The 27,534-nt window shown below is 40.8% G+C and overlaps 1 protein-coding gene across 1 annotated transcript in view; it reads right to left on the bottom strand.

The window, feature by feature from the left end:
• grid2 (glutamate receptor, ionotropic, delta 2) overlaps positions 1-27,534 on the bottom strand; it is a 703,051-nt gene that overhangs the window by 154,434 nt on the left and 521,083 nt on the right. Inside the window, exon 9 of the mRNA XM_050052029.1 lies at positions 7,834-7,935. Coding sequence (XP_049907986.1) covers positions 7,834-7,935 — 102 coding nt within the window. The remainder of the gene's footprint in view (positions 1-7,833; positions 7,936-27,534) is intronic.

Here is a 27,534-nt window from a genome sequence, read left to right as displayed (position 1 = left end):
TAAAATTCTTAGCTAAGTGCTGTCTTTTTTTGGGGATTAAAGGAGAAAAATAAGATGTACCCCCTCAGTTTTGTTTTGGCTAGGCTCCTGAAGTTCCCTACTCAGCTTTCTTTTTATTCGCAGAGGGAACATTGCTTAATAATTTATTTAAATATAACCTATTTAACATTTTCAAGTGAATTAAAATGTTGAAAATCAATAATCGCACCATGCAATTCAGCAGATTTGTTTTTTATTGGTTCATTTTGAAATGCGCTCGGGACGGCTGAACCTCTTGTTTATCAATATCACCATGGCATCTAAAGGGCAGCTTCCTGTTGAGGTTAAATGACATCAAACAACGCTGACATTTTAGGCAATTAAGTGAACACAGAGCAGGAAGTAGCATGGTATTTTTCAACAAGGAGAGCAGGAAGCTGGTAAGAAACTAAATTGATGTTTACTTTTATTTACTGTTCTTGAGTGTTTCATTGAGGAGTTTTCTCTTCAGCTCCTGTCTGTCTCGCCCTCCCCTTCCTCCCTCACCCCTCTTTTTCTCTCTTCTTTAATAAATCCCTATTGATGAGTGAAATGTTTTAGGCCAATATGTCTCGCAGATTTATGAGGGCCTGCATGTTATTGACTGGATACTGGCTGCACATTAAGCACACACACACACACACACACACACACACACACACACACAAACACACTCACACACACACACACACACACAGGCTATGCTACGCATTAACTTGGCGGTTTCTAATCCTCGCTAGCTGCTGCTGTTCAATAAGCTATTAGGCAGTGAGTGGACATGAATGCCAAGTCCCTCTCTCACCACAAGCATCCATCCATCAAGGCAGGAACACCCAGTGCACACACACACACACCCGTACATACTGAATAACCCCCCAAGTACCACTGATTGCTTCCCTATGTGGGTACTTTAAACCTTTATAAACAAACATAAACACGGTGAGGAAAAACACGGCTGATGTTGTTGTACAAGGGAACTGTGTCATTCTGTGCCGTTATTGCCATTGTTGTGTGTGTGTGTGTGTCTGCTCTACGTCTGTGTGTTCTAGGTGAAGCTCACTAATGACTGACTGAGGGCACCCGTGTGAAGATGAGGGCCGGGTCTATATAAGTGGCTTCTTACTCTGCCCACATTCTCTCTCATTCCCTGACACAAGACACAACTTTCCCTTTGTTCTCTTACGCCTCCCATACACTTGAAGACTTTGAAGAGACTTTTAAACGACTAAAGCCTGACACCGTCTCACATCTAAAGACAATGTGAGGTTTTAGTCACAGACTATAAGATTTTGCAAAGACTGGGGATCTTGTAGAGTCACTATTTGCAAGACTACAACTAGATCCCTTTTGTGATTATTCCCCATCCTGATTCTGGTGGAAAATATGACACCAAACTCCCTTTTTAGAAATGTGACATTTTAACAATCCCGATGTGTCCACAAAAATGCATAACTCTAGAAACACAAGCTAAAAGGTGTCATATGTCGACAATATTCTTGTCAATTTGGCTGGAGAGAGCACTTATTGATTACTGACAATGTTCACGTCATTTAACTTCAGTATTTGCATGAGTCAAGATTAAAACCTCAGGATAATATTTAATGATATACTGTATAATAAAGATGGACGTCATGACAGCTCCCCTAAAGTGAAGCCAAAATATCTCAATCGCCCCCTGGTGGATGGCTGCAGTACAGCTCATAAAGCTCATCCCTGCCATGATAATGGAAGGGACTGAGCCAAAGTAAAAACTCAAAATACACAGAATTTTTTTTCCCCAAAGATGGTTTCTGTCATTTTAGGTAGTTCTTATCACGCTGATATTTGTTCAAGTGTTTGTTGTTTGGTTTTAATTTGTTATTTGATGCTATAGAAAGATGATTTGACATCAGGATTGACAGCTATGTGTGCCAATCGGTGTGCTCCCGATTTTTTGTGCTGCTTGTGATTAGCTGGATGGGTGTACAGGCAGGAACACGATATAACAGAGATCATTACTGTGCAAACTCTGGCTCCAAATGACGTCACCAGTGCAAGATAGCAGCGGCCGTACCAGGAATATTTCGGCTTTAGTTTTGAACAGTGGGAGTATTTTGTAGAAATATAAACTCTTATTGTGTGAATATATGGTGTACATGACCAGGCATACACTTATTATACTGATGTGACTTCAGCTAAATGATTTGGCATGATTTTGGCCAAATTTGGTTATGTGAGGAGAAGCAAATGTTCTCTGAGCTGGTTGTCTGAATATCGGGAAAACAGTAGCTTAAGTGACAGAAAACCCCTTTAATGTGTACTGGAAAGCTGTAGGTGTGTCAGCTGATACTGCTTGTTTGTCAGACACTATAAATTGTGATGATGTACTATTTCATATCCTCAAGGCCTGGTGCAGAGACTGTCCTTGGTTTAATTTTTTAAGATTAAAATTTACATCTTCTGAGTGTTGAATTAATTTTTTGTTCACAATAAATTCTGATTTGTTTTTTGGAAAATTTCTCTGTGGACACTGGATTTTATGGATGTCTCAAATCAGATATATTTTTTTCTCAGCCACTATAGTGGATATATAGGAACAAGAATAACCACTACAAGTCGTTTGGTGTAAGTCTGGTATTTTTGTTGCACATAACTGTTTTGTCCCTCCTTATGTTGAAACTTTCGAGCCGCTCGTAACAGTAGCAACAACAAAATGGACCATTTGCCCAAGTCTCAGTACTTCCGAATACACTTCTGGGGTGAATGTTCACATTGGGAGCTCATTTCTAAGAGAAATCATGCCTTAGCTTTGATGACATTTTTAGAATTAGCTTGGTACAAGTGAACACAGCGGGGGATTTAGATATCAAGGCTTCATTATCAACTGTTTTGCCAACACATGAGGGTGTAAGAACATCATTCACTCAGTACTTTTCCGGCTTAAAGTTGTATGAGTGTATTCACTCCGTCTTTATTGCACATTAATATCTGAAGGGTAGGACAACAGGAGTCTAACGAGAAAGGCAACTGTCAATCAGTCCAGAGCCGTGTCATATGTTTAATACCTTTGGGGGAAAAAAGAACAATTCAGTAGCAAAGACTAAAGAAAAAAATGTGGGTTAACAAAGAAGAAAAAGATGACAACATGTATTCAGTTTGTTTTCACTTGATTGTTTGATGGAAAGCCATATGTAGAGAATTGAGCTGTTCCTAAAAAAAACCTCTCCTCCTCTATTTCTGTTTTCTCTGTTTTCCCAATAACTGCTCTGCTCCTTGTGCATTGATTGCTTTCCAAATAAACAGGCTCTCTGGTATACAGTGAAAACACCCCCTGGCACACAAGTACACACATCCATACTGTACACACACATGTAGATGCATACACACACGCCAACCCACAAGCGTTTGCTAGCTAATAATGGAACACACAACCAATAGCAGCGGCAAATCAATAGAAGGCTGTGCATGTGCAGCTCTGCGTAGGTGTGTGTATGTGGGGGTGCGAGTGTTTGAAAGTACTGAAAGCATGTTTGGTATTTTATCCTATTATGGAGCACTGTAGGTACAGAATGCATAAAAGCAGCTCATGTCTCTCTAGTGTCTCGGAGCCAACCCACGATTTCAGCTTAGCTCACTGTTCTCTGGCAAGGGCACGGGTTGTTTGACACAGATGTCATTTCAAGTTGGCTGTACGGTACATGACAGTTCTCTCCTTCACTTAGACATCAACATGAATGTACACCTGACTAGATGGACACATCACCCGCTGGACTGCCAGTGGGCTTTCCTTCTCTCGCTCAGCTTGTCAAACATGGTGGCTATCGGGGAAACATTGTCAGATCTCTCTGAAACGATCCAGTCAGATTGTTTTTTAAAGTAAATCTGAAGTAAATACAATACAGAGTTGTGGTTTGGTTTTGTGAGAGGCAACGAGTGATGTAATCGTCTAAACACTTCCCATAGCTCACTGGTTGGTCTGGCTTTGAGCTGCCAGGCTCAATCGATACTCAGTCAATGGTTCCCAGACTGAAATCTTGTCACGAAAAATTATCATCTGAGATGTAGTCTGGCTTTGTGACGCTAATCTGTCTCCCCTCCGTCTCTTTTCTCCCTCTCTCTCTCTGTTGATATTTTGCAGTCCCTTCCTTTCCCCTGCCACTCACCAGCTGTGATATACACCATTTGGCATCTTTCCACACCCCAGCATCCCCAGCTTTCCCTAAACATATGTCTAGGACACCTCTTCTCTTTCCATCCATCTATCCGTCCACCGAGGCTACAACACTCCCCACTTGTCATCCTTGCAATATCACCTCACATCCCTCTATATCCAGCAGTCCTTCTCTTCCATCTCCTCTTTGTCTTTCCAATATCGCTCCCATCTCTTATTCCCCCCATCCCTCCTACTCCCTGTCCTCTATTCTAATTCCTTTGGCGCAACTTCATCCCCTGTCTCCTCTTGACTAGAAACACCACATGTGGTCTCAGCGCCGATCAGGTGCTTTTGGAGACATGATGGGGACAAGGAACAGCAATTTTCCACACAGACTAAGTAATGGCATTTGGAGAGTCCTCCCAGGGAATGCTGGGCATGACAGTGTCGTGGTGATTTGTAGCAGTGAGCATATTGAAAACACTCTGTGGATTTGTCGCAGAAATTGGTGTAAAATGTATTTTGGAGAGCCCTGCCAGTCTCTACAGAAGATTAGATTTCTATTGTTACAAAAATGAATTTTCCTTCAGCCTGTGTTTGATAAAGATGGAGGATATGTATCAAAAAACAAACAGACAAGCAGTGCAGTACTCTGTCACTGTGATTAATATGGATAGTGCAACACAGATTTTTCTCTTCATCCTTCCAACAGTTCAACAGGTCTAACAATTATATCAACAGTGAAAGTAAATTCTCTGCTGTGAACATTTCAGGGCACCCCTTTGGACATCAGCCACGAACAGCAATGTCTTAGACCAGGGACCTTTCCTGCATTTCTCTCTACTGTTGCTACATAATGAAGGCATACCCCATAACATCACGTTATCTGAATGGAGCCTTATTAATCGTCATTGGTCCGTTAAGCGGGATTTATACTTCTGTGTTGAATTGATGCCGTACATATGGCGTGGGTTCTGGGCTGTAGCCTGATGTGCACTTTCCCGGGAATGTAACTACACTTCGTGGGAACAGTAAGCTGAAAACCATTTCCTGCTATGGAAACAAAGCTTTTATGAGATGAGAAAAAATAATTGTGAAGACAATAAAAACCTATCAAAATAGCATTGTGGGAAATTTATCCTGACTTCATATGAGTACAAGAAAACTCCGCTAGCCACTAGGCTGATTTATGAAAAGTAAAATGTCATAGACTTGGTCTAATAACATCAGCATGTTGTGATATTGTGGAAAAGTCTGCTAGCTACTAGGCTAATTTATGCAGAGAAAAATGTCATAGGCTTATGCTAATGAAGTTCAGCGTAAGTTCAATCAGGAAGGCTTTCTTTGTGCTCATCCATTCACAATTCTCTTCCCCCCACTCCCACTGCTTCCTCTAATCAGCTGACTGTGGGTGTCCACTCTAATAGCTATCCAATCAAACTTTGCCACAATCTCTATCAGCCAATCAGGATGCTACTGCATAATTTATATGTGCTCTCTCCTCTGCTGCTGTCAGCTGTCATTTTAGGCAGAACCGTCGCAACCTCCTCCACCCTGTTCACCTCCAGCCATTGTATCCAGAGTACAGGACGAGCTCAACAAAGACTCATTCCTCTACTCATCCAAACCAAACTATGATGGAGAAGATTTTTTTTTATGTGTGTTCTAGGTGTATTTTGAATCAATCAAACTTAACAGCATTTCACAGAAATTAAACACAGTGTCATAGAAACCCAACTGTCAAGTAGTGTTTCGAAAGTGTCATTACAGAGCGACACAGACACACCAGCACAGACTTGCGCAGGCTACAGCATAGGCTCTGGGTATGCACAACCATAAATCAGCCCTTACTGTGTGCCTTATCCTCCTCCAAAGTTAAACTTGAGGTTCATTTGGGGAAAACACTGAGCGCTCTTTCATTATCTCCAAAAATGTGAACTCAAGTTAAAAAGGGACATCTTCTGCCTTTGGCTGCATATTTGGGCTGCAGTATATATTCACATCTTGCTACTCATAAATGTGGAGTAGGACCAAAGAAATGTGGGTGCACCCTCAAAAATTAAGGAGCACTGAGTATTATGAAAAAATCAGCAAAAGATGAAAACTCAGCTGCTGAGGTGAATCAAACTAAATTGCAAGTCAGTGAGTGGTAATTTAAAGGCCACCTGATTTCGCACCTTCAGAGTGTCACATCTAAAGAAATCAACTTCCTGTCTAGAACACATCATTGAAATGTAAGCGTTTAAAAGCATCTAATTAAATTCTTAGCTGTAAAATATCAATTTCGGTCACACTTGTGATCAGAATGTATACTCTACTAACCCCTGTAGAGGACCGTGAACACATAATTGTAGTGATGTAGTCATTCCTTGGTAACATCCATTTAATAATCAATATCGCCTCAGCCAATCAATAGCATTGATGTCGAGTCACTAGCCCTAATAGCGGTATGATCTCATCACTAATTAACAAATCAATAACTATTCAACAGTCTGGAAGAGAGAATTGAACGAACAGATGCTTTTACAGGTTAATGTGTTCAAGTGCACGTGTGAATGTTCACACACACACACACGCTTGTTTGTTTCAGCATGTCTCAGGGCATGAGGGTATGAGACCATCGCACCTTACAGACAGAAAAAAAAAGGCAGAGAGCATAAAAAGCCAAGGGCACCACAGAACAATCTGTTCCAAAGGTCCCTTTGGAAACCTCCACATCATGCACACACACTTACACACACAAACACTCACGCACAATCAGGATTTGCCCTCCAACCATTCTCACGTAAAGAGAAAACAGTACATCCGGGCAGCACCCTGGACACCTCACTCTATTTCTATCTATTTCTGTCTTTAGGCCCTCATGATGATCAGTCATCTCGGGTAACACACACATTTACACAACCGGAGATACAGAACATGAAGGGTAAAAAGAATAATAGATGTGTACATACACCTATACGAGCCACCCTACACCATTGATGGGAAAAAGGGCGACATTCAAAAACACAATCCCTGCTCTTTTCCCCTTTAAGGATGATGGAAATCAAAGACTAGAAAAAAAAATGAGAAAGAAAAAAAGATAGCCACAAAGATGTCTGGCATTATCTCTTTCTTCTCTGCCTCTCACTTCAAAGACGGGATATGAAGAATTTACAGCAGTGAATCTTTAAAGCACTCATGGGATGTACTCAAATCGATGCTGCAGGCGAGACAGAAAGAGCTGGAGTCTCACTATCATCAGGACTCCAACGGTCTCTATCATCTAGCTGTCAAATGTCAAGATGGATGCTAATGAAATGATGACAGCTTGGTCCATTAGCGAGTTCACCTTGTTACTTTTTCTTTGTGTTTCGCCTTTGTCTCATGAATGTTTGTCTGCCATTTTCCTTTCCCTCGCACAAGCTCTCAGCCTGTCCGTCTCTACATCTCTGCAGAGACCGAGCTGAATGATGGCCAGAAAACTAGACAAAAGGACGGATTTACAATAGAGCAAAAGGCTGAAGTCTGACATGCCAGCAGTCGTCACAACAGTCCGTCTTTGATTCTTCAGAGCGAACAGCAGGATGATTTTCAAACAGGGAACACTGAAACTGGTCTTTTTTTTTTTTTTTTTCAGAAATCACAGTGATAAAAAAAACTCCATGCATACAGAAATAAAAACACAGGTCAGCTATACTCACCAGAACAGTGACGACTCTTAGCACCACTCCTCTCATATTATTTTCCAATTTCCTGTCTGTCAGCGTGCCGTTCAAGCCATGAACTGGGTCCCACGTTGCCAGCTGCAATGTGCACAAACACAAAAACACACACACAGAAGTGTTAGATTCACAGACATCAGAGACACCGGATTGGGTTTACTGAGCGATAAACTGTAGAGACGAAAAGAGGCAAATGCACTTTGAGCACTGAAAAGATTTAAAAACAACAAACGAACATCGCTGTGATCCAGACGGGATACTTATCTAATTTAGCCAGAACAGAAATGAGGTGTTACAACACAGTCACAAAGGACAGTAACCCGATAATTGCAATGCCTTAGTCTTTCTAATGTTCAACATTTGAACACACTCTACGTGTATGTCAAATAAGTTTCCTATACACGCCAAGGTTTGACCCTGGTGCACTGGGTATTGCTCCTGTGAAAATGATGGTGAGTTTATTTTATCCAAAGGCGCTTTATGAATCTGACCCAGACTTCTATGTCTATCAAATTGCATCATAAACTTACAACCTTTTCCCTCGGACCACATTATTTATGTCCCAAACCATATTTTCTTCATCTATATACGCTGCCTCCTGCTTTTAATAAAATATTGTTTTAAGCTTCAAAGATCAAACTAGCCTGCTTTCCCCGTAGAGAGAGAGGTAGTAGAGAAAAAAAAGGAAAAAGAAATGATTTAGCTGTCTGCTATCCAAAGACAAACACACACACAACCACACACACAAATTGGCAAAAAACATGGCTTGATTTGTGCTTAGAAGAAAATGCAAACACACCAGAGAAGCAGAGGGCATGCTGCAGAGGGAAATACGGGATAATCCATTTCTCTAAAGCCTGAAGACACTGTTGAATGTGCATTTCTCTGCCAATTCTGATCAATTCCCTTTTGGGACCAATACTAACAGTGAAGCTTAGCTAAACTGGTTTCTTTTTTACGCCGTTAACATTTCATATCCTGTTTGAGTTATTGTTGACAGAATAGAAAGCAGCAGTTTAACTCACTCCTCCGGTAGAAAGACTTTCCTTAGTGGAGTCAGGAGCAGGTTTCTGCATTAGACGCAACTACTGTACGATTGCGACGAACGATGACAGCAGAAGTTGACAAACAACCAACAGCCAATTAACTTTAACAGCTTTTCATTTGTTTATACATTCATACTGTAGAGAAGTGCCCTAAACACCCATGAAAGACCCCAACAGGTGTTTTTACTGACTTTGCCTAATTACATCTCTTCCTAGGTCTGTGTGGATGTGCTTGATTGACATCGCACTTATTTCCCGTTGTCAGTGTTGTACATGAACGTGCTAAAAGAGTGCTTTTATTGAGCATCCTCAATTTCTGGTGAAAGGTGAAGTGACGGCATCAGTTTGCAGCATATGAACTTTAATGTAACCTTTAATGCAACAGCTAGCGATGCTCGTTTCATGGCACCAGAGGATTTATGGCACCCGACATGCCAACAAAACAGCAGACTATGCAGCTACCAGTACTGCTGAAGGAAGTTTATATCGATATTTTAAAAAAAAAGTTTTAGGAACAAATTAGTAAATTACAGATTCCATTGAAAAAAAAATCTCACATTTATATGCATATATGGGTCAGAAAAACAAGTCTAAATGTCTTAAGGGCTATATCGTAGGCAACTGGACTTGCTTGAGCTTCTTGAAGATGTTTCGCCTTTCATCCAAGAGGCTTCTTCAATTCTACATCTTGAAGTAACTCATACAAGTCCAGTTGCCTCTGAAATAGCACATAAGATCCCCATGACCTGGATGAATCTTCACCTACAAGTCCGAATGTCAGCCACATCAGCGATAAATTTGAAATGACACATCGAGCTGAAGCATCAGAACAGTTTTGGAAACTATCTGCGAGTGCATGATGATCACAGGACTTTTTATTTCATTTAAAAAAACAGAAGACATGAATGTAAACTTAGGGTGACCATATTGTGATTTCCAAAAAAGAGGACACTCGGCCCGGCCACGAGATAGCCTACTTAAGTGATACTCACAGTTTACTCAAAGATGCCTTATAATTTTAATATATTTAAAGTTTATATGTATGGATAGAAAATTCAGTTATATTACAAAATAATATCTCTCAAAGACAGAAATTCAGATAGGCCCCTATAGATAGGGGACACATACACACACTAGAGTGTGGCTACCCGATCCAAGCCCGACGGGTCCCGACGGGTCGGGCCGGGTTCGGTCAAAAATGTATAAATTGTATTCGGGCTCGGGTCGGATTCGGTCAGCTTTCAGTGAAAATGTAGTGTAAAAATAAATAAAATCCTATTGTCTGTCCTGTTTATTGCTTGGGCACTGTTATTTACGTGACAACACCTGAACATAACACACACAGACACACATTGGCTGTTTGTTTCTACCTCTCCCCTCGCTGGAAGTCTCGGACCTCCAGCCGCCCGCCTCCGCCTTGATTAAACGCTGAAAATAAAATAAAAGAGGGAGACAGGTTTTTCCTATTTTATCTTATTTTGTTATATTTCTACCTCTCCCCTCGCTGGAAGCCTCGGACCTCCCACCGCCCGCTCCCGTCTCAAACACGGAGGTCTCCCTCTCCGCGGAGGACCCACGGCGCACGCCCGGCCTGTTAAATAGCCTGTAACCGTAACAACTGTGTGACACAAACTCAGTGCTTTGGTAATTAAATAATGTCGGGCTCGGTTCGGTTTCGGACATAACAAAACAGAATGACTGTCGGGTTCGGACAGAGATATGCGGCCCATGCCGCACTCTAACACACACACACACACACATACACATACACATACACACAAGGAAAACCGGACATTATCATCAATTTATAAACACCCCCTGGACGCCCCGGACAGGACGTGAAAAGTGGACATGTCCGGGCAAAAGAGGACGTTTGGTCAGCCTATGTAAACTAGCTTATTTTTGGGACTGTGAACTTCCAGATTCAAACTGTAAACTATGAACCTGAACTAGTCAATTTTAATTAGCGTGAACTGAACTTTAAGCTACCTCTTGTGAAGTGTGAATGTGCACACCACTGCCTGTTGCACCAGTGGACAACTTTTAGCATTCTTATCAATAGATAAAGATTTGTTGACCTCTCATACAGTAGCTCTGCCAACGCGTGCTGCTCCGCGGTGACAGACCCTTATTTAACGGCTAACAGCAGCTAACTTTAGCACAAAGCACACACCCATAGCAGTAAGCAGGAACTGTCAGCAGACCCGGTCGCTAATTTTGGCTAAAGGATGAAAAGGTACATTAGTGATGGCTATTTTGTTTGTGTTGATATGATTGTATTATTTAACAGTATATTTATCAGACTGAAAGAACCAAGAGAGCTTGTAGAAGGTGGTGAGCCCGGCGCTAACATACAGGGGGGGATGTTTGTTGAGGATGGCTCCTGTGCCTCAGAGAGCCATGATTATAGGCCTTCTCAAAAAGTCCTGGACACAGAAACGATGAAAAGAAGTTAAATGGTCTGACTCCACAATGCAGCACTGCACAGTTTCCAGTCTTTTCATGTTTTCGACAAGTATTTCTAATGCATATGATGTGTTAAGAAAGAAATCACTGATTTTGTTTTACTTGGATGTGTGGTGTCTTTAAAAAGGTCAGAGTATATTTTCTTTTAAAGCTCCTGCACAGCCATTATCCACCCACACAAGTGTTTTTTTTACATACTTCACCAGATTATACCTCTTCTCAGGACTGAGTAGGCATGTGCAGAGAGTTTGACTGACATGTCTGCACCTCCTCTTAGCTTTATTGCATCTGTTGGGGCGGGAGATATCACACCTTTGTCATTCTTTTTGGTGCATCCAGTCCAGTGACCTCATATAATTCCCCACATAGCTACGCCCACCTTCAGCGTGAGCAGAGGTCTAATCAGCCACAATCTGTGACACACCTTCGAGGGTGTTCAGGGAATTTAACTCTCCAGTGCATCATTACAACATTGCTGCGATTTCAAAGCATAAAACCCACTGATTTACTGCTTGTCTGTCTGCATTTATGTAACTCGCACAGATAGAGGCAGGTATAGATTATATTACATGTTATCCTCGTATCAGCCTGGGGGGGGAGATGTGGAGCTAGAATCTGAGCCTGAACCCTCTCCCACACGTTCAAAATCTGTATCCCCTACTTTTGTTTTGTTCTCTATTTTATAACATGCAGAAAATAGAGGCATTTGTAATCTTTTGTTTCTCTGAAGATGAGTCAACTAACCTTTATTTTTTAACACAGAAAAAAAAAAAAAAACTACTGTTGTACTCTTCTCAGTACAATCCCACTGTCAATACGGCCTGTGATCATAGTGAGTGAATGTGTGTGTGCACTCTACTCCCGACTCACATATGCTGTCTGTAACCCTGCCTGGTTTTCTGAGTGCACTATGTGCCGTGTGGGTGTGTGTGTGTGTGTGTGTGTGTGCGAAACACAAAAGACAGAAAGGACACACAAACTAGAGCCACACATGAGAAGGCATGAGATTAACAACGCTATGGAAGAGAGGAGGAGAGACAAGGAGAGATGGGGAGCACATATCAGACAAACAAGATACTGATACGTGGTGAGCAGCGATGATGAGAGACATTGTAAAAGGTGAATTTACAGCACAGCAGCTGTTCTAAGTGCTTGTAAAAACGTGAGCGCGTATAATCAATAAAACATTAGCGGTGCAGCCAAACGGCAACAAGAGAGGCTGATATAGCACAGAGGGGGGCTTCCACTTTACATTCATACCTAAACACACCTGCGGGGAACAACTCCAGCTATGTATGCACACATACCATACAAACACCTGTGCACTAAGCTAAGACAAAGTAAAACACACACACACATAGAAAAAAACTGCATATAGCTTAAGAAAAATGTTGTAGATTGGCCTAGAATTTAAAAAAAAAAAAAATCAAAACATACAGGAAAATACATTACATTCTTTAGCGCCTGTTTTTACCAACATCAATCGTCCACTCATCAACCTGATTATGTTACATAACTGTCAGGTGTGGGTGTCAACACTGGCATGGTGTCAGTTTTCACAACTTAACTGTGACATAAGCTCATGGGGAAACACAAGATGACATGCTTGTTAGCACAGAGGTCCACATGCATAAACATTAAAAGCACGCAGGCACTAAAAAAAACAAGCCACACATGAAGAGACATACGACGCGTACAATATGCCTGCGTTGTCTCCCGTCTGTCCTTCAGTAACATGTGAATGGCAAACGTGATGCGAACACTAAAGTTGGTACTTAAAAGAAGGAAGAATGCTAAAGGTAGTTACATGGACTGTTTTCAGTATTGTTGACAAAAATATTAATTCATCATTACATATCGATTGTAAGCATTTGAGACGGTTTGAATAGCCCTTTTCCTTAGTATCGATAAAGCTGCACTCTCTCACTATCACTTATTGGATGTGTATAATAGGTGAATGTGACTCATAGTACAAAGAGAGCTTTGAGTGGTCAGATGACTAGAAAGGCGCTATACAAGTGCAGGTCCAATTACCATTGTTAATGTTCAGTACAGAATTGCAGGCCATTGATTTTGAATACCAATTTCCCCTTCATTTATTCATTTTCCATAACCGCTTACCCTGTATCCTGGGTTGCGGGGGGCCGGAGCCTATTCTAGCTGACACTGGGCGAGAGGCAGGGTACACCCTGGACAGGTCGCCAGACTATCACAGGGCTGACACATAGAGACAGACAACCATTCACACTCACATTCACATCTGTGGCCAATTTAGAGTCACCAATTAATCTGCATGTCTATGGACTGTGGGAGGAAGCTGGAGTACCAGGAGAAAACCCACGCTGACATGCAGAGAACATGCAAAATTCGCACAGAAGGGTTCCACCACCCTGGGGTTCGAACCTTGATCCGAAAACGGGAACCCTCTTGCTGTGAGGCGACAATGCTAACCACTGTTCCACCGTGCCGCTGTCATCATTGATGTTCCCCGTTGTATAAAAAAGGCATTGTTTCCAAAGCCAAAGTGGACATTCCAGCGTCATGACAACACTGGTCCACACAAAATAAGTTAAACAAACCAAATTTAAAAAAAAAGTGTGGTACTGGAGGTATCTGTCACAGGTCAGTTCACTTTGGTGACAGAGAAACAGTCGTGAGACCAGACGTCTTGAGTGGGACCGGAGGAAGTGTTTTTAATAAAGCATGGCAAATGCAAACTGAAAACGTGTTGCAGAGAGTGTGTGCTCCCCTTATCAGCCTATTCAGCTGTTTGCTTGTTGAAATCATGACCCTTGTCTTTTGACAGTGTGGCTTATTTGTGGCAAAGCACTGTGGAAAAAGTTATGAACAGTGAAAAGTGGGTGAACCTCAGCGAACACACCTGCAAAAGCACAATGTATTCCAGGCTTGTACTAAGCTGTTCAGCTGCATGGCACTGAGCCCTAGCCCTTATATATAAAGTCAGTGTGAATATACACGAACAAGATTTACAGATAATGACAGCTACAAAATCAAAAGAGGGTGGCTTTGTATTATTTATCAGTATTTCCTGTACTGCCTCTGGAAGACAAGAATTGCCTTCTGCTGTCATTTTAGCCTTAAGCAAGACAATTAATATTGATTCCTCTGGACTATGTTAATAAAACAAGAGCTGCTATAAAAGACTACTTTGAAAACTATGTTGGTCTCTAATGCCTGTTGCTCCAGCTATCAGTCAATAAAAACAACATCGGTTTCTGCTTTTGTTGAGGTGCTAAATCCCTTAGCCACAATGTTCAAAGTTAAGACTGCACTGTGCGACTGTGTAAAGAGAATATAAAGAATATTAAAGAAGATTCAGCAATGAACATTGTGCAATAGAGTGTAATGAGAGTAGCCTGTGCTGCATTCCCCACAGCGTTTAAACATAAGTCAATATGATGAGGAAAAACGCATCAATCAACGTTGTCAAGCACTACAGTAATCACAGAGGCCATCAATCAGGGGCAGCCTGGCTTTGTTTGCAACTGTATAGCAAACACTCCGTCATTCACAAACACACGCAAATACACACACATTACACAGTAAAGGCAAATCTAATTTTACTCTCCCGCTGTCGCTATGGATTGACCATGATGCATTGTGGAAGTTGAAGGGTATGATTAAAAGATGACTAAATGAGTCATTGCCAGCCAATGAGATTTGTGTTTTTAAAGGCTCAGTTACTGGAGGTGAGGAGGATGAGTGTCAATCCTAATTGCTCTCTATGAATATCTGCTGTACTGTACTGAAGAGAATCTTCTTGGTTCAAATGTATTCAACTGGGCATCTACAGTATTTAAGGCGCACAGATCGCTCTAAAGGCCAGTCTGGGTACAGTCGCCTTTATTTTCACTGTCAGTTCTTAAATAATGTCTATAAACTAATATCTGCTTATGTATTCATAATCTTTAGGCAACAGTACAAGATTTTTGGATCAGATTCATTCTGGTTTCTGTTCTGTGTCCATTTAAGCCCCATTTCCACAAAGCAGTACGGCACAGTTCTGTACGTTTATTTTCAGTTTCCACTGTGAAAAGTTGTGGATGGTACCAATGGAACCGTTCCATAGTGTCCCCATTTTTGGTCCCCCCTCTGTTGGGGTACCTAGCACACAGATCTGGTACTAAAAGGTGGAACTGTGAACACTGCAGTCTGTTGACTGGTCAATAGCAGATGGTCGCTCTGCTCAGGCCAGTGTTGGCTGGTTTTGAGGCTCATGTAACCACTGTTCATACCGTGAAGAGTTTCTATATAATGAAATGATTTTTTGCTGCCTCTTGCAGCAGCTGGAGTTGGAGAAAAAGATAACTTAATTCACTGGGCCGACTGCCGACGTCTTTTAAAGTGGAACATTAACATGTGATGTTACTCAATGCATGAGTTGATGACATGAATCCATCGGCACACCTTAAATTTCAATGTGACAACTTTGACCATTACTTTAGTTTTTATACGACACACACTTTTAGTAATGAGTGGATCTTCAAGTGTTTAAAAACATGTATCAAATTCGACCAGATTATGTGAACTGCATTTATTCTATTAAAAAAAAAAAAAAGGCGCTGCGGAGTGCTGTTCCTGTGGACTCTGGCAACACTAGACACCTGAGCTTGCCTGAGAAGGACCAAATGCACAAACCCGCTATTTTTAAATATCCCATGGAGAGAGACTCTCATGGCAGCCTGGTCTTTTTGTTCTGAAATTGTCGGCGTGCAGCCTCATTCTGTGGATGATAAAGGAGACAGTGAGTGCTGGACAGGGCAGTGAGTGACAACAACCTCATCCCACATGAAAAAGTACTGTTTGCGGTGGAAACGCTGACCTACAGTAGATGTCTAGAAGGTTATTTTTGGTTACAAAGGTACCATACTGAAAGTGTTTGGTGGAAATGGAGCTTGTTTATATAGTATTGACCAATCACATCTAAGCAGCAGGTAAACACTCCGTGTAAGGAGGTGGAATGCATTGGCCAAAATAAAATCGCAGAATCCAATACCTATCATATATATATATATATGATAATATATCATATATATATGATAAATCAACGATTTAGTTTTATATTAGTTGTTAAACGATGATGATGATGAGTGAAGTGATTAAATTTATCTGCATGCATATGCAGATAAAATACCCTGGATCTACCAGAAATATTGGCCGATGGGTTGTGCAATTTATCCCTATTAAGTAATTAGATAAAAAGCATTTGTTTAATGTCTGGTTGCATCTGTGTATCTCTATAAATTAGGTAAATAAAACACTGCTTTTAGAGAAATGAGCCTGAGGAGGGTGTACAGTAAGGATACTCAAGTTGCTTTGCCCTGGGGCCAATTTTGCAAAATCACAAGAGGCTGTGGGCCAGTTGCAGCAGCCTTGCATAGGTCAGGTTTACACAGGGGCGTTTGTAGGATTTGAGGACACTGAGGGCTTTGCTCTGACCTCTGTCAGGGTTGGAACCTATTCTTCTTCTTTTTTTTATAAACAAGCTCTATTTTGATGCTTTTTATGTACTCTGGCATCTTATTTCCATTTAAAACACACAAAAAAATCCCAGTGTGAATAAATTTATCTTCATTGTGGATTAGAAAATGGTCAGTGGGCCACCTGGCACCCTATCAAGGGCCAGATCTGGCCTGCCGGCTGTAAATTGAGTATCACTGGTGTACAATATACACCCTTGGATTCACCAGCCATATTACCAACAATTATTAGTCAGTACTTTGATATACATATAACTCTTTAATATATGTTTCCTTTTGATCACTGCTGTAGCTAACTAGCTTAATTATTCTTCTAAGAGAATAATATGTGTGTTAAAATTGCTGCAATTTCTCAGTCACAATTACATGTTATTATGAGCTATGAATCCTCAAATGTCCTTGAACACTGTTCCATTTCTCAGACCAACGTACAAACATGAGAGAGAGGACAGCAGGTCGGGATGAAACGAAAAAACCTCTCTGCAATTTTACAACAAAATTGGCTATGCTACATTAACTAAATACCAAGATATTTCCACTCTATTTTATTTTGACTTTCATATAACAGGAGTGTGAATACAGCCTTGATGTGTGCGTGCGTGTGTGTGTGGACGAGCACATGTGAGTCAGGACCTAAAATGGCAGCCTGGCTAGCAGAGTGGCCCACTGCCTCTGCTTATCTCCACAGCTCCAGATAAGGGCTCATTTCCCCCCGACAGTATGAAATAAATGTGCATTTGTGGGTTTGTGTGTGTGTGTGCATTTTAAGTGAATGACCCACTGTGCCTAGACCGTTACCATGAAGACTGAGGCTTCAAAACACTGCCATTAGCATCCCACAATGCTTTTCTTCCTATTAATCTAGCACTATCTCTATTCCCTTTTCTGTGCTTCTCTCTGCTCATTTACTGCTCTCTCTTCAGTCTTTCTTTTTGCTTTGGACACAAGTGTATTCTTTCTCCTTGTTTCTGTAACTCTTTATATGTCTCTCATCCTGACATTATTTCCTCTGCAACATTTGCTTTAATCACCTAAATCAGATTGAAACACATTCTCTTGTGTGCATGCACCAAGCACAAACATTAAGTTTAAAGCAAACCTCTGACCTATACCTCGGCCCCATAACCAGATTTATATTGTAGAGCAAAGACAGGTTGCACTAATGCAATCCTCCAGACTACAACAGTGGTTCTCAAACTTTTTTTTTTCAATAATGTACCCAGTATTTTTCAGCTGAGTGGTGCTTGACCAGGGCCAGGGCAGTCTTTTTTACAATTGCTGAATGGACTTCTTATCCTGGGATCTCTCCCCTATGTGTCAAGTGCAAGAAAGAGGTTGGATCTTAAATACACTGCCTCTTGCACTGCCCTCTGATACTTAATTTCTGGGATAAAGTTTCAACGGAACTCAATTCTGTTTTTGAAAAGGAAATTCAAATGGACCTTTTCTGTTTTTGTTGAATGCTCCAGGTGAGGGGCTCCAGGAAAAACTCTTGACCAAACTCCTCCTGTTAGCAAGAAGGTGCATTTTATTTCAATGGATTAAGCTCAGACCTCCTACTGTCAACCAGAGGCATGGAGGAATCTTTAAAGTTTTGCCGATGGAGGGGCACGAGAGAGCTTTTGATAAGCTGTGGGCACCTTTCCTGAACTACCTTCCAAATAGCACAGCAGACCTGGTACATAGGGGACATGGCACTATAGATTGCCCCCCTTTGAGTACCCCTGTGAATGTATAAAGCTCCCTCCTGTGTATTTTGGTTCTCTGAATAAGTTGTTTTTCCCCTGAACTGTGATTCTTATCCAGGCTGTGATCTTTATACAATGATTGTCCATGTAATGTGTATACCTTTATGCAATGCTGCTGCCCTCTGATTGTCTCATGTTTTGTTATTAAAATTGAAATATGGCCATCATAGGTGATATTCAGGTGATGGAGAATCTTACATATAAGATACAGATGAATGAAGGACATTTTGAAAAACACTGGGAAAAATGCTGAACTATAAAACAAAAAGACAACAATATAGACAATAACGCTGTCTAGGTAGAAGTTGGACTCGTTAACTCCCACAGGCTCTATTCATCTTATGTTATGTTCTCTAAGTTTTTATTTTATGTATATAGTCAAGCACTTTCTGCTGAATTTCCTTTAGATTTCCTACCTACTTGAAGTATTCCCCAGAAACAACTTCAAAAAGCAATGAAGTAAAGGGAGGAAAGAAAATACAAACCACAGGATAAGGTAAACCACAACCAGGACAGTTTGTTTTAATTATTGAGAATTGCGCTTGTTTTCTTTTTCCCCTGGATTGTCACTGGAGTAGAAGCAAAGTGGTTTGGTTTCTCCTCTCCTCAGTTTTGGTTTCAATATTTGTTGATTGAGGACTCGGGAGAGGAAAGACTGGGTCCTACCAAAGATAAAAGTTATTCACAGAGCATCTTAGACCTTAAAAAAGCTCCTAAGGTGAAAAACTGTTAGGAGCAGGGAGAACGACTTTTAAGAGGCTTAAGAGTGGAGAGACAAAGAGGTTGGAGAAATATTCTTCAAACAATGAATGACAGTGAGTTAATGAGATGCTACAGATTTGAATGTGCAGGGATAATACGTGTGGTCAACATCATTAGGGATACGCACACATTTCACGCCCAACACAATAACACTGTAACGCCAGAAACACTAGGGTATTTGAAAAACTGGAAAAATGCAACAGTGCAGCGGTGATGACTTGTGTCTGTCTCAGCCTTCCATCAGCAGAGTGATCACACTAACAGTGTCAACACTTTCACAGTCAGCAGTTCATTTCATTTCCACTGGGTGTCCACACCTTGCAGGCTCACAAAAGGACAACCAATCACATCTGTTAAAAGCAAGTATCACACCTAGCAACAAGGTCAACTACACTGCTTCACTAAGGTAAAAGTTTCTGTCCCTTCCTTGTTCAGAGTTGCTCGAGAACATTCCTAAATCACTCCTAAGTTAAGAGTCCTTAATTAAAAATTTTAGGCTAAGTTAGGAACTCTCCGAGAGTATTCTCAGAATGTTTGTGAATGTGGCTCCAGGTGTGGCTGAACCAAAAAAATGGAAATGTTATGATGGAGTAGATGGGATCTGTTTCTGTGTGAGAATGTACTATATTCTGTGGACAAATCAATAAGGGTCTAAGTGGGGGAAAAATTGAAAACTAAATAAAATATCTTATAAATCTAATAAATTTTAATTTCATGGCTATTTTTTGTCTGAAAAATTCAGCTAAGCTAACATAGATTAGTGTAAGTAAGCTACATTGCAAACATGAATATAATACATTTATATTAAACAAGAAGATGATGATCATGTTCTCCCGTAATAACAGAGCCATGATACAATAACAAGGAAAATGAATTAACACAGTTAGATACAAAAAATGAATAAAAAAATGTCTGTCCACATCATGTAATGGGTGTTTTGTTGAATGTTTTTTTAGTTAAAGGTGAAACAATAAATATATGATGGGTTATAGTGTGGTTTGACGTGCCCGCCCCATTGACTTCAATAGAATGGACACCAAAGTCCGGCACTAATGCCAAATTTGAATGCTGTCACTGACGTCACGACCTTTCCTTCTTTGCTAGTTTCCTTGTCAGATGATGTCATTCACATAAACTGCAAAACATCCCAACAGCAAATGCTAAAGGACCTATTTAGGGTGTTTATGTTGTAAAGTTTGAAATGGTCCATATCAAAATACTTGAAGTGCTATCAAACGCTGAAAAGAAGATTCTTAAAATTGAATCAAAGTCTAAGAGCACCATATTAAAAAGAAAATGAAACTCACTTATAGGCTGTTCTAGTGATTAATACAGTTCAGTGAAAGGAGGCAACTCTCCCAAAGCTAGAATCTGATGAATATTAATGTCTGTAAAGCCATCAAGAAATATACTTGGGTATTAAAATGTTTTAGCTATCATCATTTGAGCTTCCCCTTTTTCTGCAGTCAATAGAATCATCTCGACTAATGTGATGGCAATAAAGTGAAAGACAATACAACATGTAGCGGTGGCAAATTGTAGCCTTAATGCCTTATGTGGTTCTCAGGGGGAATCATTGTTGCATCTGTAAAAACGAACAGATATTCAAGCAAACAATACGATTGAAAAAAATAAGTGTTGATTTATTCATATCACTCTCACGAGCAGCAGATGTTGTCATTTTGCACAAGTGATATGTGAGATTTCTCACAGCAGGGTATCATGTTTTTTCATCACGTCTTGATATTAGCTCACATTGTTCATTGTTTCCTCTAGACATTTGTTTTCATTAACTTTTCTTTTGCAAAGTTTGCAGCTAGGATTCGTGTTTTTTCGTTTCTTTCTTTCTTTCCCCCGGGGAATGATGGGCTGTGCCTGTGGGATCATTTGTGTTTTGTGTCTATAACACACCTGCTTTTAATTAGTGTTCTTAATTAAGCAAAAACAGTCAATAATGCGATTTGTTTTGGTTGGTGGAAGAAAAAAAATGATGGAGCGATTGTGAACTTGAGGTTAATAAAGTTGAAACACACACACAGACACACACACACTGACTACGCACAGTGTGTTATAGCAATGTCAGGCAATGCTGACCTGACAAGCAGCCTACATGACTATAACACTGAAAAAAATGGGACATACTTTCGTCACCTTCCCGTCGTCTTTGTTACCGTGGCCACCTAACACTTACTGTACACACACACACACACGGGCGCATAGACCTCGGGCATTTCAAGGGACGTGTAACCACACACATTTAAAAGTAATTGGACCATCGACCGGTGCTGTGTGTGGGCCAGAAGAGTCATTTACTGTTACAACAAACCCTTTCACTCTGCAGAACTCACCCAACCATCCTACACACACACTTAGATGAACACAAGCATACAGACACACAATCAAACCGTATGTACAGTAGGTATCCTCCGAAGCTGAATGGCATCTCACAGTCACTCCATGTTGTTTTGAGGCTTCATCCGTCTCTCGCTTTCTCTCCCTGTGGTACACATCGAAGCACGCCGTGCGACAAACTGTGGCTTTTGGTCTGATTGTTACATACATGACTCGTAGCGATTCAAAACACAATCAATAGCCAGTGACATTTGGAAGCAATGGAGCAGGGAGCAGTGTATACAGCCTTGGGAGATAAGCAGCTGCGACAAAATCAATATGCACAGGAAGTTGTAAAAAAGTAAAACTATGAGAAAAGTATAAATAAATGTCAAACATTCTGTCCTACAATGACTCAAGTTACTACCGGTACACAAAACAGCAGCTCCCCATGAAATTAGACGCGGGCAATCGCTGTACTAGGCGCCACATTTCCTCTCACCCTGCATCATCAGCTCCGCAGGTGGAGGGAGAGATTTGATTTTGCGCCTTCTAATGCAGTGCAATATTGAATTGTTAGTGTAGACTACTCTTATCGCCTAGTAGTTTATCTGCTTACTCTTCACCAGCAGCTAGAAAAATACAATGTGATTTTTTCATCCCTCCATTCATAAACTATCTGTTTTCTCTGAGCTAACCTTGTTTCATCTGCCAAACACTCGCTTCCAGCCTCTGCTGCTCTGTAACACTCCTTCTGCCGTCCCTGCCAAACCCTCATATGTCTGCCATTGCATTAAAGAGACAGTAGCCAGGCACCAACACAGACAAGCTGCCGAGCAGTTCCACTACTCCTGTCTCCCGCTCTCTCCTCCAGTGTCCTCCCCCCTCTTTCTCCCCTGCTGATGAGCAACATGTGTGTCAGTGCAGTCTCCAAACAGCTTGCACAACAAGCCTTCCTTCTGTCCTCTCCCCAAATCTTCCTTTCCTTCAGTCTCGCTTCCAATTGTTTCAGCCCACAAACCCTTCCTTTATCTCTCCCCATGTGTCCCTTCCCTCTCCTCCTCTCTCTGTCTTCATCGTCTAACAGAGAGGGGACAGCTTGTTGCAGCAAGCAGTCCAGGCTGCACTAGTATAAGTGCTCTGCACCAATGGCTGCCTAATCTCCACCATGAAGTCTGTGTGCCCATCCACCCTGCTCGCTCCGTGAAAAGTAGTTCCCTTCCAGGCATATAGGTATTCTGTTCTATTCTGCTGTCCATCCTCTCCCTCTCTCATCCATATCCACGTCTTAAATAATTGCATTCACTCCATTCTCTTAATATATGCCCTTCTGACTCACTTGTTTCATTTGATAGTGTTTGTTCTAAATTGTTACTATGATGGAATTATAGAAATAGAAAAGTATGCCCTATTACAATCAGTGTGTCTCTGATAATGAGACTACTACCTGGAAAGCAATTATATTTGGAAAAAGCCACTTAGGCAAAGTTCTGCCCAACTGCATACTTCCCTAATAGAATTGGATTCCAGGAAAACAATTACATGCAACAGAAATATTGCTAGCAAATTGCTGATAAACTGTGTAATATGTAAGCTAATAATGTAAAAGGACACACAGTCTATTAAAAAGACTTTTTTTTTTCTAGCAGGGTTGCATTATCTCTTCAATGCATGGGGTAAGAAAATGACTTTGCATTTTAAAAATCATTTTAAAACTCAGACTCTTTGTTTGTCTCTGTCTCTCACACAAACAGACAAAAATATTTCCAAACAATTTCAAAACAGATAAGCTCCACTAATAACTGCAGAATAGGTGTTTGACTACAGCTTTTTGCTATATTTCATTCTAATACTGAAGCGTTTTTCTCCAGAAAATCACTTTGGGTACGGTTACTGTCATTCAGTCATTCAGCTGCCTTAGGAGGAGCTCCACAAAGAGCTACCATCAAATGGAGTAATGGATGACACTCTGCTCTCTCAGGGCTTTACTTTAGATTGATGAGTATATCCCCCATTTCTGATTGGATTGGCCTTTATGAAAGTGATCATGGGTGATTTGTACTGTGCTTGAGGGGTCTTTTGAGACTTGATGTCTGTATGTCGGAAGCCTGACTTGTATTTTTCTTGGTGCTCCCTGAATGTTTGGAGATGGCGTTAGGACAGTGCAATTTATGGTTATGGTAACTGTCTTTTGATAAGGAGAAAAAAAAAACATTTTCATGTATTTGTTTTTGGGCTAACTAACACCTTTAAGTCAGCTCTGACAGCTCAGGAATATTATATATATTTTGAAGTTGTAGTACATTATATTCTTTGCTGTCTGCTTATCAAAATCAAAAGATTGTCAGACAGCAGGAGAAGGTGACTTGAGATGTTCTCCCTGTACCCAAGCACAATAAGTTGACACAGCACCTGTCACCAGGAAAATTCTGGACTTGAAGACAAGCCAGCTCAAAATAGCACATCCAAAGTATATCCAGCACCTTCCTTGTGCCCTTTAATATTATACAATGGACCATTAGAATAGTTGATTTCACTGATTCCTCTGGTCCCTCCTGACTAGTTGACGATGGGCTAATCAGAGCATTCACCCAGTGATTGTGAATTAAATTTGTGTACTTTTGGTTTGTGGTATCACCTGGTAGAGAAGGTGTTGGTATGTGAGCTGTGTGTGAGGGATGTGGGAAAAGCCACATCTTACTATATAATGACGAAAACTCTGTGTGTGTCTGTGTGTGTCTGTGTCTCTGTTCCACATTTTTCTCCTCACTGACTTGGTAAATCCATGTGAAATTTGGCGCAGTGGTAGAGGGTCATGGGAGGATGCGAATGAAGCAATATTACATCAATTGGCCAAAGGGGAACACTATAGCAACCGATTGAAATTGCAATTGAATGGGCATATGTCATGCCCCGTATGTTGTAGAGACATGAAACTCTGCACAGAGATGTCTCTCCTCATGAGGAACACATCTGCCCCAAGAACCCATAACTTCCAGTTCTATAGATTTTCCGCCATTTTGAATTTTTTGAAAAACACTTAAAATCGATCTCTTCCTAGGAAGTTTGACCGATCTGCATGAAACTCGGTGAACATAATCTAGGGACCAATATCTAAAGTTCCCTCTTGGCAAAAGTTGGAAAACTTACTAAAACTGAGCTTCTATAAGGCAATGAATATTGCGGAGGGCGTGGCTCATCACATAAAGGTGTATAACATCTCAAGGGTTTCACCGATCACCACGCAACTTTGTAGGCATATGACCACACATAATCTGAGGAGACCCCTCCATTATTGACCCGATCAAACAAAATGGGGGCGCTACAGAGCTAATTTCTTATCTAGGCCTAACCGCCATATTGATTTTTACTAAACTTGGTAGATATGTAGAACAGCACGCCTCAAGGTGACTGGAGAAATTTAACTCTAATTGGCAAATAATAATACACAAAACTTAGGTGTCACAACATGACATGACAATATGGCCTCACATAGAAAAACAAAACGAAATTAAAGTTAGACTTACACAGACCAATGTGGAGAAAGAAAAGACATAAAAGTTAGTAGGATCGAATCAGTAATTCAAATGATTAAGATTTTTTATATATATATATGACAGGTAGAGTGTAATTACAATTCTATACATTTCCACTTTTCATTAGAGCAAATTTTCTTCTATTTCATGTTATGTTGTGCTACTTTATAAGGGTTTGCAGCAATAATTTTCTCCTAAGAAATTGATGTTGCACCGTATTTTTCAGGAAACTTAAATTCAACTTTTTTTCTTGGTTGAGCTTTGAATACAAATATTTCACCCAACAGAATAATGGTATTTATTATCTGGGAACTGTTTTCATCCAGAACCCACAATAAAATATTTAAAAGTTTTAGTTCAAAAGAAATGTTGAGAGGCCCCAGCCAGCCTTGGATATCAGTCCAGACACATGCAACATAAGAGCAGTGAAAAATACAAATGCAGCTGGTCTTCCTCTTTCTCACTGCAGAATCTACATAGTGATGATTTTTCAACATTAAACATATGAAGTTGTTTTTTAGTAGCAATAGTTTTATAGAACATCTTCAGTTGAAAACTTCTGGAGGAAGAATGGATTGTTGTTTTGTAAATTGTTCTAAAAAACTGTTTCCAAGGTATCAAAATGTTAAATTTGGCTTCTCAAAAAGAACAGATTGTATGGGGGAAGGCAGTAAGACAGTTACTCTGTTAAATAAAATTATAATTTCTTGGATTTATCTTTATTTTGGATAGCCATTTCTGGCACCTTGTACTAGGTGTGTAGAAAATGGTGATTGTCGTTAGTTGTCGCACTGACAACTCATGTCAGTATGGCCGTGAAGTGTGTCACACTCACTAGTTTGAGAAATCTGTTTTGCGTACAAAATAGAAAAAAATTGAGCATAGCGTTAGTTCAGGCAGGACATGATGTCAAGCTCAGCTCACATCCCAGCTACTCAGCTGATCTCAAAAAAACCCAATCAACTGATGGAGCAGCTGATTGATGGGAGGGAGTCTGCTGATAGATCACATGATTCCTTTCTATGCAACCACTTGGCAAATCTCATTCAGGGTGCCCTATTTAAACTGCTCTGGCCTGCCTACTGTTGCTGCTTCCTCAGCAAGCTGCTTTGCAAACCGCCTCCACCCCAGCTCCTCCTTTTGATGCTGCGTCTGATTTATCAATGTCATCTCTTTTTGTCATTGATGCTGCTCTGTTCTGTCCCCGGGGGTCTTTGCTGCTGCTCTCCCTGCCTTCTTCTGGCTTTCCATGTAGGCGCATGGAAGGGCAGGGAGGTTTCCCTCTCTGCATCAGGCTTTCCTTGTTTGTGCATGGAAGGGCAGAGAGGTGGGCTTTCTCTGCCTCATGGCTTTCCATGTAGGCGTATGGAAGAGGCTTTCTGCGTAGGCCCAAGGAAAAGCAGAGAGGCCCCAGAACGGAGCCATACTGCCAAATGGAACACCTTTGACTAAGGTGTTTCTGACTGAATTACTATGACTATTACTCATTGAAAAGCACACTTCATTCAAACTCAGAAACTACACAGAACTCAACAAAACTGTTTTAGTTAGGCTTGATAGTCACCTAGTTAGCTAGTCCACCATTCCAACAATCATAAGCTCTGGGTTGTCAATATAAAACCTTATTTTACCAAGTCAGATGTAAAATAAATGCTGTCTCTGTACGCTGTTAATCCCTGCACTCTCTCTATGCCTCTCAGCTGTCCACTGGGCACCACTTCTCACTTGTTCTTTGGAGGCAGCTACAGTACATCATGCTGCAACAAATGTGCAATTAATGGCAGCAAAAGAAACAGGGAAATAGCAGATATGGCAATATTCAAAAGTAATGGATTGCTTATTTGAAAATGTAGTGTTACCACTTCACTGCTTGTTTGGTGGTTACTGCAGAGCCTCACCTCAGTGAGTTCATGACTTGCTGCAAATCAGTTTGTTTATACTGAAGTTTATACAGAAGTTAGCTCGCTACAATGTTTGCAACTGCAATGGTACATCAATGACAAAAATGGCCACCACTGTTGATGCTGATTCTACTCCCATTCTAAGTCCTCGCCATGTTGCAGGGTGCTGGTGGTGAACGGGAGGGGACATACAAATGACTTTAAGCCCGTGTCTGGATTTGTATCTGATGTGTAATACTAGGTTAAAGGTTTGAATTGGGCCCTTTGAGAATAGCTATGTGGTTTTTCTCATATGTGCAGTGGTGGAGAGCGTATGGGAGCAGTGGGAGTTGGGAAAATATAGGAAGGTAGAAAAAAACTAACACAACAAAGGGAATAAGCGCTGCAGT

Source organism: Epinephelus moara, chromosome 8 (assembly GCF_006386435.1).
Source record: "Epinephelus moara isolate mb chromosome 8, YSFRI_EMoa_1.0, whole genome shotgun sequence".
NCBI classification, from domain to species: Eukaryota; Metazoa; Chordata; class Actinopteri; order Perciformes; family Serranidae; genus Epinephelus; species Epinephelus moara.
The sequence above is the reverse complement of the archived record's forward strand: the minus strand, read 5'-3'. Positions and strand labels throughout refer to the sequence as shown.